General features: G+C 40.0%; 1 protein-coding gene across 2 annotated transcripts in view; it reads left to right on the top strand.

The window, feature by feature from the left end:
* crim1 (cysteine rich transmembrane BMP regulator 1 (chordin-like)) overlaps positions 1–16,503 on the top strand; it is a 66,660-nt gene that overhangs the window by 40,644 nt on the left and 9,513 nt on the right. For both annotated transcript variants that reach the window (XM_030786306.1, XM_030786307.1), the window contains exons 6-9: positions 3,716–3,898; positions 6,431–6,628; positions 14,629–14,757; positions 15,696–15,852. In XM_030786306.1, the coding sequence (XP_030642166.1) occupies positions 3,716–3,898; positions 6,431–6,628; positions 14,629–14,757; positions 15,696–15,852 (667 nt within the window). The remainder of the gene's footprint in view (positions 1–3,715; positions 3,899–6,430; positions 6,629–14,628; positions 14,758–15,695; positions 15,853–16,503) is intronic.

Raw genomic sequence — 16,503 nt, 5'->3', positions numbered from 1 at the left:
ATGGCCAGCACACCGTGTAGCCAAAATTGTGTGACTTGCATTGGACTCCTGCCTCAGGAGTCGATAGCTATCTTTTATAGGATTATACGTGAGCTCCTCTGAGATTCTAAGATCAGTACCATCCATCACTGAGATGAAAATTGGTCCTCTGCAGGTGATGATTAGAAATGTAGGGTGCTTGTGCTTACACCTGAGTTGTCAGGAGTTTTTTTTCCAAGTGATTTGCTGTAATATCCAATAATATTGTTACAACTTCACTGCATTTGGAAAGCTAGCAGAAATACTGTGTATGCACATACCAAAGTCAATGTTACTTTTTTTTGTAGATCCAGCAAAAGGAAGCCCAGGTAGGGTGATGCTGAGCAACAGTGTAATTTTATTTGGTTTATTTAAAATTACCCAAAGAATCGCTACACCATAAAAGAACAAAAAAGGACATACGAACAAAAACAAATAAGAAAGGACATTAACCATTATTTTGAATGTGTTTGTTAGCTCTGTGCAGTCTCACTCAGCCAAACTGGAGCCAGGTTGTGTAGATATGCTCTACTCTGCCCTCTGATCTAACTGATGTGTCTCTCCCTGTCGATTTTCAAATCTTTGCAGTTTTCATGCATTGGTTATGTGCAAAACAAATGTTCATACATCCATGTTTCTTGCTTGCTAAGCATTTTACACCACAGAAACATTTCTTGGATGGTTACAGCTGTTCTGGTTGATCATGGAGTTGCCTGATGAGATGCCGTGTTCTTTCACGGAACAGTCTTTCTCTCAAGCACCAGACTTAAGTGTTTTAGGATTCTAGATGGCTTTTTCTCTTTTCAGATGCAGTCATTATAAGACTACTAGACTATTACAGGACTATTTTTTAAAGAGCATTCTTAACACGTACCAGTAAACTGCCATGTTCTCTTTCCTTGTGTGAAACTCAAACTCTGGAGGTTTTGGGAATGAAGGCCAAGTCCAGTTTTGTTTTAGGGGAAACAAGGGTGCAGTTTTCTGCCATTATAATCCTTAGTGACGGATACTGCTAGAAAGAAAAAGGCTGAAAATTACAGTTTGACAAACTCTGTGTATCTCCACACAAGTCCAACCTTCACTCCTTATGTGAAGAGGAATGGAGGAGCTCCCATGCATTTGTAAGTCAACCTGCCGGTAGGTGCATAACCAACATGACAGTTATGAAGATTTGCTTCACAAACAGAGGGGCATTAAGATGAATGTAAGCTTCTCTTTTACTGTCCTGATTTAGCTGAGATAGCTCTCTCATGTTTAGCTCATGCCAAGTAGCATACCAAGTAGTCAGAGCCACCCAGTTCAGCTAACCTATTACAGGATCTGCTCATCTGATTTTTCCCATATTCTCCCAATTTGGAATGCACAATTATCTGTAATCTCGCAAGTCTCTTTCACTTATAAGTCTTCTCAGCCGAATTGAGTGAAATTAAGGTGGTTTTCCTCTTTCATGCATGAAACTGATCATTCGTTTTTCCACACCACAAGTTCCATTGTGTTATCAGACTAACTGACATGCCCAAAGGAGAGCACTTTTTGTTTAACTCTAGCAATTACGCCAAGGACCACCACTGAGGAATAGGGACAGAGTTACCCTGGCTGACTGACACAGTTAAGGTAACATAGCCATTTGTGTTCCAGTGGACTATGGTGGCAGTTGGCCAAAATAGCACACCTGAGGCCATTGCACATGTAGGCAGTATGTCTTAAGCAGGTATACCACTCACAGCATTTTGCTTAATTTTGTCACATATCCTTTTTCTTTAACCCTCCAAGAATGGTGCCTTTGCTCTTCCCCAATGAAGAGACAAAGATAAAGCTACAAAATGTTTTCCATGGACAATCTGTCAGCGTCAAGGGTGTCCTTGGTACCCCTTACAGAGCTCCGCTGGACCTCTGTGCTGTGTGGCAGCAGATTATTCTCTCATTTATATAGAAAGCTACCCACGAGGGGTGAGTGCTTAGCGAACATCTGGTAAGTTTTTAGGATGCCAGCTTCACCATCACTCACACTAGCACTAATTACTCAGGCCCAGCCCATTGACTAAGTTCAGTCCACTCTTCTTGGCCCACAGGCCTGCAACAGGACAGGCCTAATTAAAACAACGCTGTCAGGGGAGGATGAAAGCAAATCGTTTATTGATGCTATGTGTCACACGCCAACCGTTACTGCAGACGAAAAGGATGGGCTTGCTGTAAGCCATATGTTTTTGCCATATGAAATCTGAACTGCACTCATCATTGTCTTTATTTTGTTTGTGAGCTGTTAAAGCATGGGATTAAAGGATATTACCTCTTCTGGGACCTGCCAGTCAAGCAATTTGCAATACTGGGTAACAGTGGGATGCTGAATTTTTAGTTTGTGAAACAGATTCACTGCTTATCGTATGTTATACGTGAATCCATGCATCCTTTTCATGATAGTATTTCTGTTACCCCTTAGGGAACATGGACAAAATTGAATTATATGGAAAACTGGGGTAGTATGTATCGACCCTCTCATACACGGATGTGTGATAAGTTTATGGCTATTGGAATCGTAATGCAGACCAGAGGAGCTAATCCTGTATCAGTGCTCTGGGAGATACTTGATACATAAGGGCCCTGGAGTTCTTCATCTGGACTGGCAAATGCTCTGTGCAATCAGTCGTATGTTATAGTGAAACAAAGATGAAAACCTGTTACAGTAACAGTGTGATTAATGATTGCATGGCTGCCTCTTACTCATGAGTCATGCCCACCTGCCATTATGTTCTCCTAACAAATGCCACTTATTGAACAAAGAGTGAGGGAATAGTCTGTAGAGTACTAGTATGTATCTATGTGAAATTAATGGCTCATTAATGGCTCTTCAGATTTGTTTTGTGAGCAACATGTACTGAGACTTTTGTTAAGTTTGTCTTTTTGTACCTACTTTTATAAGCAGCAGCTTAGTGTTAATTGGTAGAAGCAGTTAGACTATAGGAGGGGAGGGGAAAGGGTTGGGTGAGAGAGAGAGACCAAGCAAGAATTTATTAGAAAACATAGCAAATACACACAGTGTAGTGCAGCTCAGTCTGTGACAACAACACACTCACTGGATTTCAGTGAACCACAGCTAACTGACAGTTGTGTTAAAGCAGATCCATTGGAAGAATCCATCTCGCCTTGTTGGTCTACAGTATTGTTGTTGATCTTAATATTGAATTTTTTAGTTCATAACTTGGTTTTTCTTTACAATTTAAAACAAAAAGAAAATAAGGAAGGAGAAGGGGCACAGAATCAATTGCGATTACATAAAATGATGTATATTGATGGTTTGTATGATTATAGTACAGTATGTACTATGCCTTATACAGAGTTAATACTACAGTCTTGATTTTGATGGAATGTGCTTAAAATGAAAATAATGGCCACAGTATTTAATCATAGCAATGCATTGCACCAGTTCACAAACTGCAAGCTGTATACCATGTAGCAGCTGAAAGGTGAATTTTGCACCTAGAGTTGCCATGGTGACCAGAAAGACTCTGCTAAAGGCTCCCAGACACAAATGCACGACAGAGTGCCCTGTAAAACCCCTAAACTATATTTGTCTGTCTTTATACTTCCTCCAGTGCACATTTGTTTTTTTGGCTGTCACTGTGCTTTTTGCTGGGATGTTTATTCATGTTGTTATGCATTATGTATCTGTGTCATTCATATTTTTTTCTTTTTACAGAGACTAAACCAGCCTGTACGTTCAATGGAGTGGAGTATCACGACGGGGATATGTTTCGGATGGATGCCTGTAGGTTCTGTCGCTGCCAAGGAGGTGTGTCGGTTTGCTTCACAGCCCAGTGTGGTATTCTGCACTGTGAACGCTACTATGTACCAGAGGGAGAGTGCTGTCCTGTCTGTGAAGGTGAGAAACAAGACTTTGAAAATACACATTCCCCCCAAAACCTACTGTTATTCATCTAAACCCACAGAGCTCTTGTTCACTCACAGTAACTGCTAACTAAATTGACAATGTTATTAATGTTAATATGAAAGCACAGTACAGTTAACAACAAAAAAACCCTGTACTAATGCCTAAAATAGAATTGCTGCTTTTTCCTCTCATACTTTAGTGCTGTCATCAATAATGGAAAATGATCACTTACACAAATCATTTAATCAATACTTATCTCGAATCACAGAACTATTCCTTCTGTTACATCAGCAAGTAGGGGTGGAGCCAAATCAAAATACGGTATTCAGCAAGGCACAAATAGTGGGTTTTTACGAATATTTATTTCGTACAAATATTTTAAAAATTATTTGTTTTCGGTAAGAAAAAAAACATGCCAAAAAGCTGGTGTTCCCCATTATGAGGGCGTATGAGGGCCACACTGAGGGAAAAAAATTCTGAGATTTCAAGACTAAGGTTGTAATATTATGAGAGTAAAGTCATAATTTCAGAAGAGCAGAAGAGGATCAGAGGATCAGCCTGCCACAGTGTGGTGCTGATGTGCCAAAAGATTAAGCATTTCATTATTCGTGAAAAATATGCTAAAGTATAACTTCACAAGATGCTCCACGTTGCTAATTTTAATGTAGATGGCAGGCTGCCCCTCTGATATTTCCCATCTGAAACAATATGTAGTCTGAAATTACGACTTTATTCTTGTAATGTTATGACTTTTTCTTGTAAAATTACGACTTCATTCTTGTGGCAGTTTCCTCCATGTCCATGTGGTTCTTTCCTGGGAATAGACACAGTTATTTGCACCTTTGCATCTTTTCAAAGTCCTGATACTTATGATAATGTGGTGCTGATGTGCCAAAAGATTAAGTATTTTGTTATTTGTGAAACCTGTACTGAAGTATAACTTCACAAGATGCTCCATGTAGGCGATTAGCCTACGTTAGCTCTGGCAGTGTAGTTACTAGCTAGTTCACCTACATGCTGTGCTCACTGCTCAGTCAGCCTGTGTGTCACAAGGTTGCATTCACTTTTAAAATGATTTTCTTTTCAGTGATGTTTATGGATATACATGTTTATTGCTAGGTTTATGAAAACCATAAACCAATATTACATTTAAGTGTTACTAATTATGATATTAGTTTATTGAAGAACACTTATATTAACACTTTAATGTCCTAAAATTAGAAGTGTATTAAAAACAAAAACAGGATTGTTACACCTATTTCCATCACAAATAAAAATACAAATAATTTTGCTGCCTCAACAAATACAGATACAAATACAAATACTGGGCTCTCTGACCATCCCTAACAGCAAGTTTGTATAAAGTGTAAACTGCAAAAGTCAATCTGTTCTAAAGATGTCTAATCTCTCATACTGTTATACAATGAGATGCATGGATGCTTCAATTATTATAGACTTCGGAGGGTCCTCACAGGTCAAAGAGATCACTCAAACTCAAAGTGAAAGTCTAATGGTATCTTCCTTCATGCTTTAGTTCACCTCATAAAGGGTAATACTGTGACATGAAAAATTTCTTTTCATTAACTGTCCGAATGTGTTTAACTAAGTTTAAGCTGTCACAAAGCTAGGATTTCAAGATGCATTTTCACAGTTTTTTTCACCTTCCACCAAAATGCCTTCCATTTTTTTCTGTGCCTGGAGGCTTGCTTCATTTCTTATTTATTGTACAGTTATAATTGATTCAGGATATGATTTGTGGGAAAGAATACTAAAACACTATGTCAACGGTGTAAGACTAGTTTCATGTGCAATTATAATTGTGGCAAGATCTTTAACAATATGAAAAGTGTTCAACATTAAATATTGAACATGAAGAAAATTTCTGATTACTACTCTTGGCAGCAGCACATAGCAACTATTGTAGAAACTTTTGCCCCAATTATACTAATTTCCTTTAGTTAATTAGTTTTGGGATTTGTTTATTGTATTACCTAAGTAGACAATCAGTAATAGCCTTCCTAGGAGCATATACTTTCAATTTCTTTGCATCTCTTGTGGTTACATTCTCATTCTCAGTGCGTTATTGCTTGAAATTGCAGCAGCCTCCTACTTTTCCCCAGTAATACATTTACCTGCATGATAGTGGTCATGTTTAGATTAGACTTGTAATGATTTTACTGCTTTGAAATTCAACAAACTGACATTCCCATTGCCAGTCTGGAGTCTTGTAGTGTAACAAAACAGAAATAATCAAAACTAGCTTTTAGTGTCTCTAAATTCTGAAGGACAGGAAAATAGACATGTGTTCACCCCTAATGCGGCAGAGATGTCCCAAAATATCACGAACGAGCAAGATATTTAATGTTATTGTTTTTTTCCTGTGAAATTACTGAAGCATGAATAGAAAATGTTATTACAGTAAAATTTCAGATTTGATATATCTCTGTCCCTCAACTACTCATGCCAAATTTGTGATATTGCTCTAACTAGTCTCTCTCTCTCCCCTCTTCTTTTTTTCTGTAGACCCGATCTACCCAGCACTGAATTTTGCTGGTTGCTACGTGAACGGGCAGATCTTGGCACATGGTGACCACTGGCGTGAGGATGACTGTACCTTCTGTCAGTGTGTGAGTGGAGATGCCCGCTGTGTGGCGGCCGCTTGTGGGCACAGCTGCCTCAATCCTGTCATTGTACCAGGGGAATGCTGCCCAGTGTGTGAGGGTAAGGAGAAGGAACTTCATGAAGTACAAGACATCGTATGTGTGTGCTTGCGTGTGTGTGTGTGTGTGTGTGTGTGTGTGTGCGTGTGTTGAATGTACGTGTGTGTAACTGTGTGTTTCATGAATGTTACTATTTTGCAACAAAGAGAGAAAAGGTCTATTTGTGTGCCTGTTTCGGTTGTTCTGTTTCTGTGTGTGTGTGACACACAGAAACAGAGAGATAGATCCGGAGACAGAGACACAGAGGCAAAGACAGGGAAAGACACAGAGACAGAGAGACAAAGAAAGACAGAGAGACAGAGACACAGAGACAGAGAGACAGGACAGATGGAGTAGGATACTTTCTTGTCTGTGTATCTGTCTGTTCCTTCATCCCTCTTTGCTGCATGTGTAAATGTTTAGGTAATTCAGTGAACATTAGGTCTTCATGTGTCTGTTTGTTTAGTTTGGGAGAGATATGACAGTATGATGTGTGAATGATCCTGCAGATGGGCACGAGGGTCCTATGGGCTCTGGATGGACGTGCAACTCTCAGCAGTTGAGAAAATCCCGCAACTAAAACACAGACAGATCATTTTCAGTAAGCAGGTGCACGTCGCCTCTGGTGTCATTCATCAACAACAACAATCTGTGCTCCAATTCTCCCTCTGTTCCTCCCTGTGATGCTCAGCACCCCTGTCTTCCCCCCCCATGGCACTCTCATGGGATTCCACATTATTACTGTTAATGTATTTTTCATATTGTTCGGCGAACCTATGAAGTGACACAGTGGACCTGCCCCCTGCTGCTGTGGTCGTTTGTCTAATGTGGTAATACTGTGAATTATGGCTTTGTCGACGCACGCTGAATCTCAAGATTAAGGTAACAGTATGTAGTACGGCTATATGCAGAGTTTTTCCAAGTGGTAGATTGGCACTTCCACTGAATGTCGCAGCAAAGAGAATATGGATGGATTGCCATTATCCAGCAGGGTTTGAGAGAAATATATACAAACACGAATGCAGGAGGTGTAGGTGATGGATGGGTGATAGGTGTCTGGTCTGCACTGACGCATAATGAACCTCCACAGAAATCTAGCGGATCAGAACAAGGGCTAGTATTATCTCTTATCTTCAGAATAGAGCACACACATGAGCTTTTTGGTTGAGCCTTTTGATTGTTGGTTGGTTTTGGTGATGTATAAATCAACACAGTAGATGTCACCAGAAATATTAGGATTACCCGTCTCTCTGCTCTGGCCTTTACTTCCATCTTACTGCAAAGATTCTTCCAAAGAAACCCATATTCTTATGTCAACGGATATATAAGAGAAGGAGGGGAAAAAACTAAAATGAAGTATTATATCTCTGAACCCTTTAGACAAACTTTCTCTTTAATTCCTTCTTCGTCTGTAATCAGAATGCAAAGGGTCCAATTAGAGCAGCGTATGGCCTGCGGTCATCTCACCAGTCAGCTTTTGCTTAGCGCCTCAGGGCAGCAGAAGAGAAGATGAGTGGAGAAGATAGACGTTGGAAGGATGGGCAGATGGAAGAGGAGATGGGAGTATGCCTGCAGGCCTCTTCTCTTATGTCTACAACCGCCTCTCTCTTGCTCTCTTTCCCTGTCACACACATACACACAACCTTTCAATTAATCTTTCATGTGCCTGTCCACCTGTGAAGCAATTACTCTGGAGTTGGGCTGACCGAGTCGAACCTTCACAGCTCTAGAAAGATTCAGTCAGACAGACAGACAGGAAGCCAGGTGAGGAGAGGTGGAAGTAGCATAGAACAAAATGAAACAAGTATCCGCCACCCTGCAGACGTACGTGCACACACATAAACACTCAAATAAACACAAAGCAAACCCCTGAGTGTGCACCTACAGTGCACCGCATCTTAATCCAGCCAGCATGGCCTCCACAGCATTCTCGCTCTTCCCCCACATTAGACACACTGCAGTGCCTCATCTGAGAAGTCTGCAGAGAAACAGCCTTCCTCGTCATGAGAGGCCTCAATCTGGTTAATGAAATCTCTCAGAAAGCTCCATGCATTCTTTATGAGAACGCGTGAGCTTCACAGGGCGAGTGATGATCGAGGGAGACGAGGCTGTGTGTTTGATGTGCATTTATGTCTCCGGGATAGTGTAAGTCTGAATGCACCTAATTTGTGGTTATAGCCTAATGAATCCTCTTTAAATAATGACAGACTCAGTCTGAGATGAGCTGTGTTCAAAAAGGATATGGTTCCATCCCTGTTTAAAAGGTTACCTGGTGACTTTATTGTCCCTTTGTGGAAGAAAGAGTGTCGACATGCATTTGAGGGAGCCAATAGAAAGTCTGGTGGCTGAATGACCCATTGTGACATCATAACAGGTGTGAGAGGTGGAGGCAACCTTGTCAATGAAAAACTGTCAGTGGGTTTTAGCCTAGCTCATACAACATTCATTTATGGCCCCCATAATAACACAGAGAGAAAATATGACAACGCTGTAATGATGATGTTTCAACCGTAGACATGTGTCTCATCTAGTATTTGCCATTGGCAAGGACTTCCTAGAAGCTCTTCGGTCATTCCCTTCCCAGTTTACATCAGGTGCAGGACGCTGGTGGCTCTACTTCAGTGGGGATAATTACATGCCATTCACTTTAGAATTCCTCCGTCCAGCATTTTGAGGTTAAACCTCTTGTCTAAGTGTTTGAGCCATGTAGCAGAGAGGCTGTAGTGGAGAGACCATGGCTTAGAGTGTGATCTTGTGTACTTAGCTCTGCAGCAGTGAACTCATTTTTAGTTTTTTTTTTTTTTTTTAAAGAAAATGGTTCTAATTTTACTGAAGTAAATGTATTTTTACATGGAAATCAAAGCAATATTCTAAAAAACTCTTAAACTCTTCAAACCATAACCCACTTTAAAAATATATATATATATATATATATATATAAACTTTGCAAAAGCAATCATAGCATTCCTTTAAAGGTTAATTGCTTCCAGGAATATTTCCATGCTTACAGATTACGTCCACTTACGGTATATATATATTTAAAAAAAGAGAAGAAAAGCTCTCCAGAAAATGTTCAAACAGGCATCTTCTGCAGCTTTCAACAGACAAAAAATCCAGCACAGTGACCTGTAAAAACACAGAAAAGGTTAGTGCGTGACACAACGGAGAAGACACAAGTTCATATCTGTGTATCGGAGCTTATGGTTTGACTGGGCGGCATCACAGACACAAAAGGCAGTGTCTACAGGTGGACTGGGGAACGTCTCCCAGCTGCTGCAATAGCAACTCCCACTGGTTGGTCAAGGCCGCCAGTTTAATGGGGAGAAGGTCTGGAGAGCATAGCATGAACATTTGGCTGTGTTACAGCTTCCTAGAAAAAAGTCCTATTTTTACATGGTATTTGATGTATTGTTTTAGGATTTGAATGCTGATTTTAAATTTGATCCTTTTATTGCATGAAAAACATGCTTTTAATAGACTTTCATCTTAACATAACAGAGAGTTTCTGTTAATTAACAATCTTTGTAACTTTTTATGTTATTGACGGCATTTTGAATGGTTTTGACATGTTAATTTAATCTAAGGCATTTTATTGTAATGTTACAGTTTTTGGTTGGCAGCTTTGCTGACATAGTTTTGGTTGTTTTTTTTTTTGTTCTGTTTTTTTTTTTCATGATTTTTTACAGCGTAGATAAACACAACCCAGCTCATGCCAGTCTCACCTTTACCCTTGGTCCACAATACTGCCAGGTTGGGCCTTGGGCCTGGGGCAGCTTAATTTAGCAGCTCTGTGATCAGTCTTTGTGCTTTATGCATTTTTATTTCCTAATTATTATTTGTTAGGAGACCTCATTTCCTCAAGGTGACACCCCTCTCTGTCAGGAGGAGGGGGGGGGGGGTGTTCATGCCAGACGCCGTGTGTGTAATTAAGCAAGTGATGGCTGTCAGATGATGGCTGCAACCTTCCAAGCTTTTACCTCAGTTACTGAAGCTAAACCCAGACACACAGGGGATTTACACCTGAATTACACCACTATGCGTCTATGGTGTTCTTTTGTATGGGTTGGTGCCAGTGTTTGTAAGAGGAGGGGCAGCCATATCTGGTTTTACACTTGTTGATTCAGCATTACAGTTTTGAACGCACTCTGTTGAGCTCAGCCATGATGAATTTCAAGCCTCAACGATTCAGAAGAGTGAAATGGCATTAAATGTCACAGATGCACGAAAATGAAAAGCCCATTGGTTATTAAATTGGAAAGAGCACACGGTTATTTTTTTTCCTCTAAGTTTGAGTTCATCAGAGATGAATTAATTTTTAATTCGTAACAATGTCTATGGCTCCTAAAAGGAAGGAAAAAAAAAAATTGAAAAAAAATAACCGGAGGGAAAAGCACACAGAGGGAAAGAGTGTTTATCTGATCTTGCTTAATTAAATTTCTCACCATTAAAATAATAGGTGTGATGCTTCCTCCACAGCTTCCTCTAACCAGAAGCCATCACTTGTGGAAATTGTCATTGAAATAAGCATAGAGCCAGAAAACATTTTTCTCTATTGAATGTCTTTATATGAAATGTTCTGCCTTCAGTTGCCCACAGACAGCTAAAGTTATCGACTTCCACACCTTTTTTCCTCTCGTAGATCTTCATTCAGACATTATGCGCCATATGTTCTAAGACTCAGTGACTTACATGAGTACAAATAAATGGTACATTTGCTGCTGGGCAAATAACGTGTACATACTTGTTAGTTGGGGAACTGGGGTTTAGGTTAGGTTGATTAAAGAGGTTCAAGAATTAAGGATACTGTCAAGAGTGCTTTTTCATTGTCAAAATACCTATTTTTCCAGTGATGGTAAGTCAAGACCTAAATGACACTTGTGGTACTATGAATTAAAATTTGGGTTCCAAAACATGTAAGCCAAGCAGTGTTATTGGGATGGGCGCTGAATCTGAAGGGTCATATGTTTCCTGTACATTTTAGATAGTAGACATCTGAAATGCTCCAAAACTGCTCTACAGTCATTACCAGAGATTTTGACACCTTTGATAAAGTGGCCATGCCATGTCATGAAAGATGGTTTGTGAGGCTAAGCGCAAGTCCAAGGGCCATGGTTTGAACGTAATTGCACCTTGGGTTCACCAGGTCTCCAAATCTACAGTTACGTGCCACACCCATGTCAAATGGCTGTTTTAGAGAAGCACACTTAGATGGTATGTTCAAATTAGATGAAACCAGAGCCTTTTGTTCATGTATACCAGACACTGATTTATTGTCAGAAGAAAGACACTGTGCATATGCACACCTCATATGCCGAAAAGAACCTCAGACCTACTGACCTCAGGCCTCCAGTGGTCCTGGGGATCTCATTCAGGTCAGTGGTTTGATGAACTTTACATTATATTTTAGTACTAGGGCTGTAACGGATTTGTGGCAAAAAGGGAAATGGTGGTTCTGTAGCCCTCAGTTTCATTCATGGTATCTGTGTTTTGAGCCACTGATTTTTATGTATTTATTTATTGTTTCACTTCAGCTTTTGTAGGTGAAGGTTTTTTTCCCCCCCAAACGAGATGGAAATCACAGAGAACACATATTCGTCGTGTAGGAACTGACTTCATGATTCTTTTCTTTCCTTTTTTTTTCCATACAGAACATACGTGCACCGTGCTTATTGTGCGGTGCGCATATGGTTTAACCAAACAGACAATTCTAACAGCTATAATGACCGTGTCGACTGAGTAACCATTTTAAATAACAACAAAACACATGTTGTCATTAATCAGACCATAAATGATGTAAGTTATCTTAGAATATATGAATGCGCATAAAGGAATAAGGTAGATCTGATCTCTAGGGCTCTTGAAGTGGGAACTTGTTTTTCTTATGTTTAAGTAGCCTTACATTGACCTCTGAAAGGTCAGAGCAGTCGGTCATCGTTTCGTAGTCATCATGTGCCTCTTTTTCTGGTCGCATGACAGTCCCGACATTGACGACCTTCCCGCCCCATTCAAATCGCAGATGTGGCAGTAGTTTGGTTTTGCCATTATTCACAACTGAGATCTTATGGTTGCTTGCATGATGTGGAACATTAAGACATGCTGATGTTTACATTTCTTCTACTCATCGTCTTTGTCTTAAAATAAATGCTGCTCAAGTTCAGTTTTCAAACCCTAGAAAGATACTAAAGAATAGTTTTTTCTCATTCTCACTTTTTGAAGGGCTTTGTTGCTGTTTGTATTGTGTGTTGCTGTTAAATTTGTATATGTTTGAAAAGAAAGCATATCCTCAGTTCTGAATTAGTTAAATTTTCTTTCAAGTCAAACAATAATACAAACTGAGCTGTTGATCAAAAAAGGAGGTACAGACCAAACTGTGCATAGGGTGAACTGTTACACCTCTAATGAGAACGTTACCAAAAAGCACTCCACCAAGAGGCTGAAGCTTGGCTAGAGGTACGTCCCCCAGCAAAACAGTGAACCCAAGAACACATCAAAATCTATGAAAAGTTAGTTCACGGACCTTAAAATTATCATTTTGTTTTAGCTACAGTAGTGTACAGATTTACACTGAAAACCTTTGGTTTAAATTGAAGAGGACAGTTCTTAAGAGACTTGAGGAGAAAGACTCTGTTGTTAAAAATACGCTGTCTGAAGGTCAGCCTGTGATCCTCCACAAAGTGTTCTCCAGTTTCATACAGTAATTGCTCAGCTTACTATTGTGAGGAATAAGTTTAGAATTTAAAAAATAGTATTAAATATAGAGTAGTGATAGAAGAAGTAGTAATACATATTTTCTTTGATCCCACTGAATCATAACTAAACCTCTATCAAGACTGCCAGAAATTTGCAAATAACTATTACTTCTTTCTTGTCTATTACGTTTGGCCTCAGAGTGACTTCATGGTTGTTATTTGCATAAATATGTATTTGATGCTGTTTGTCCATAATTGTTTGGGGTACTGTAAAGAATGGTATGAACATAATTGTTTGGGGTACTGTAAAGAATCATATGAACATAATTGTTTGGGGTTCTGTAAAGAATGGTATGAACATCTACATTTGTCACATACAAATTTATGTCTTGTATTGTATTGTGTTACAGCAAATGTTGGACCTTTACTTCAGAAAACTAAAACACTGGCTGAGTTACCATAGTACAGGTTGTCATTCACACACATAAGATCCTTGGTGTGTTAGTTTAATTTTAACATTTTGCTACGTGTTGACACGGAATGTGACAACCAAGAATGATAACTGCATGTGAATTCTGTTTTACAGAATGCAATCCACCCACGGAAAAATGAATTTAAATCTCCTGATTGATTACATCACATGATATAAAATCATTTTGGAAATTCTTAACACATAGGTTTCAGTAAAACATGAAACACTAAATACCTTTTTCAGTTAAAGCATTGAAGCTTTTTGGTAACTTTTGTCTAGTTCAGGTATGTTTAAACACATTTGGCCTTGGATTTTTTCCCCCCCACAACATAATGCTTCAAGTGTACTTTTACTGAATCCTAGAAATCAATTTGACCGCATGGTAATTGGCTTTGTATGACAGAATGTGAGAAATCACTTTCCATTGCTTAGAGTTTCTACCTCATGTTTATCCTAGTATCACAGACCAACCTTGATACAGTTTAGTATTCAGTTGGCAGCCATCAGGCCAGAGCGCGACAGAGCTGTCATAACCTGGCCGTGTTATGGTGTGTGAGCTCCTCTGATACATGACGTGCTCCGATATCAAAACACGCGTAATCTTTTAATGGATTCAAACAAATAAATGACAGCCACTGGGGATTCCCATTAAAATGAAGGGTGAGAGAAGCAGAACTTACAGAGGCGATAAGGTGTTTTCAGCAAACGTGCTTTGTCCCTCTGTTGTACGTTTTTGTCTTTTTATACACAGTCATTAGCGCCAGCGACTGATGTGTTCAAACTGTTTTCACTCATGACTCATAGATTTAGTCTTGAACTAGCTGCTTCGGTGACTCACCTGCATGTTGTCCCTCATCGCAGAGCCCACATACATCACTATGGCGCCCCCTGCCTGTGGCTCACTGGAGAACTGCACCCTGGCTGAGAGGGACTGCCCGTATGGTTTCCGTCTGGACCTCCACGGCTGCCGCACCTGTCACTGCAAGACACGTAAGTCCAGTCAGTCATGCTTCAATAACTTCCCTCTCATCTTTATTTGGCCCTTAATGTAATCTATTTCTGAACACATGGAATGAGATAGAGCTGTTGGATTAATCTGATAGCTTTGGTAGTAGCTTTGTAGATATTGAGTTTGGTGGATGAAAAAGAACAATGTGAACAGTCATCTGTGTGGGGCAGCTTGTTTGACATTCCTAGTCATGTCAGAGAGAGCATAACTCTCATGGGATTTTGAGGTTTTGTTTTTTGTTTTGTTTTTTTGAGAGGGGTATGGCTTTGGTTTCAAAGATGCTCATTTCAGAGCGATGAGAGAGAGGGGAAGGTGAGAAAAGGAGAGGGAGCGAGAGGGAGAGCTACAGGCTACTGACACTGAGCCCTGCTCTGCTGTGACATCATACTGACTGACACTTAGGCTGACAGAGCCTGATGGCCCAGATCCGGGAGCAGACAACAACACTTAAATGGCACACATTCATACATTTTCACACACACACACAAGTATATATTCACACACACACACATATTCACACACACACACAAACACAGGCACACACTCGCATACACACACGCGCACATACGCTCACACACACACACACACACACGCGCACATACGTATGTTTATATGGGTATCTTGTGTTGCATTTGATATATGACATGCTCTGCTTAAAGCAGGTAACATCTTCAGTCTTTTTTTTCTTCTTTGTTTTGATCGCTGGGTTTGTTTTTCAAAATAGATCACTGTTGGTTTGCCCCCAGGTCATCCTCATGCAGATGTGGTTGTTGTCAGTTTTAGTGAAACATATTATTGAATAAAAGGGTCTTGTGGTTGTTCCTTTAGAAGTGTAAAATATTTTATTTGTTTTTTGTCCTTTTTGATGTTTATTTATGTAGCTTCACAGAAAGCTAATTGTTTTTGTTGTTTTATGCAGGAGAGGAGTTGTGCAGTGGGCTGATTGCGGGCTGCCAGCTAAAATGCCCGTTTGGCTTTCAGACTGATGTCCATGGCTGTGCTGTGTGCCAATGCAGACCACGCCCCAAGAAGTGCAAGCCCATGGCCTGTGGGAAGGAGTGTCCCTTTGGCTACATGTAAGTGTTATGTTAGCATAAGCCATCCTTTTCTGGGGAGGCCACATAGAGTGAAAATACCTGTTATTACTGTAGTAAACTATGATCAAGCTGTTTGGAAGCAGTCAGCTGGTAGGGAAAGAAAAGGAAATCACCGTCTTCGTGTGGTTTTTGTCTGTGTATTGGAACAGAATGAATGCCACAAATAGGCATTTTGTCACTGATGTCAATTCACTCCGTTTTTCCCTAAACTGCAGAAAAACATGGCTGCTTTCAGACAGCTCCTACCATGGTGCCCCCTGAATCACTGAGTAACTCAATGAAACAGACTGAGAGTATCTCCTCTTCACTTTTTTAACATCTATTTGTACTCATTATCTCATTTCTCACATCCAGACAGGTTTTACAACAACATAAAATTCGGAGACATATCAATCCACCCTAAGTTTTCAGGGGAAATTTGCTCTATTATTCATTGCAGTATCATCTGTGACAACTCTGAAACTGACTGGATTCTGGCTCTGAGAGCTGCTAACTGATTTGTTCCATGCTCCAGCAAGTTTTTGAATGACAGTATGAGAATCTCCTCTCTACTGCTCAGCTCCTTTTTTGGCTTAAACAGCAGGTTTGGAGCTGACAGCTAATTAGGCAGTGTTCAAGATTAGTTGGTGT

Source organism: Chanos chanos, chromosome 10, assembly GCF_902362185.1.
Source record: "Chanos chanos chromosome 10, fChaCha1.1, whole genome shotgun sequence".
Classification (NCBI taxonomy): Eukaryota; Metazoa; Chordata; class Actinopteri; order Gonorynchiformes; family Chanidae; genus Chanos; species Chanos chanos.
This window is presented reverse-complemented; position numbering and strand designations above follow the sequence as displayed.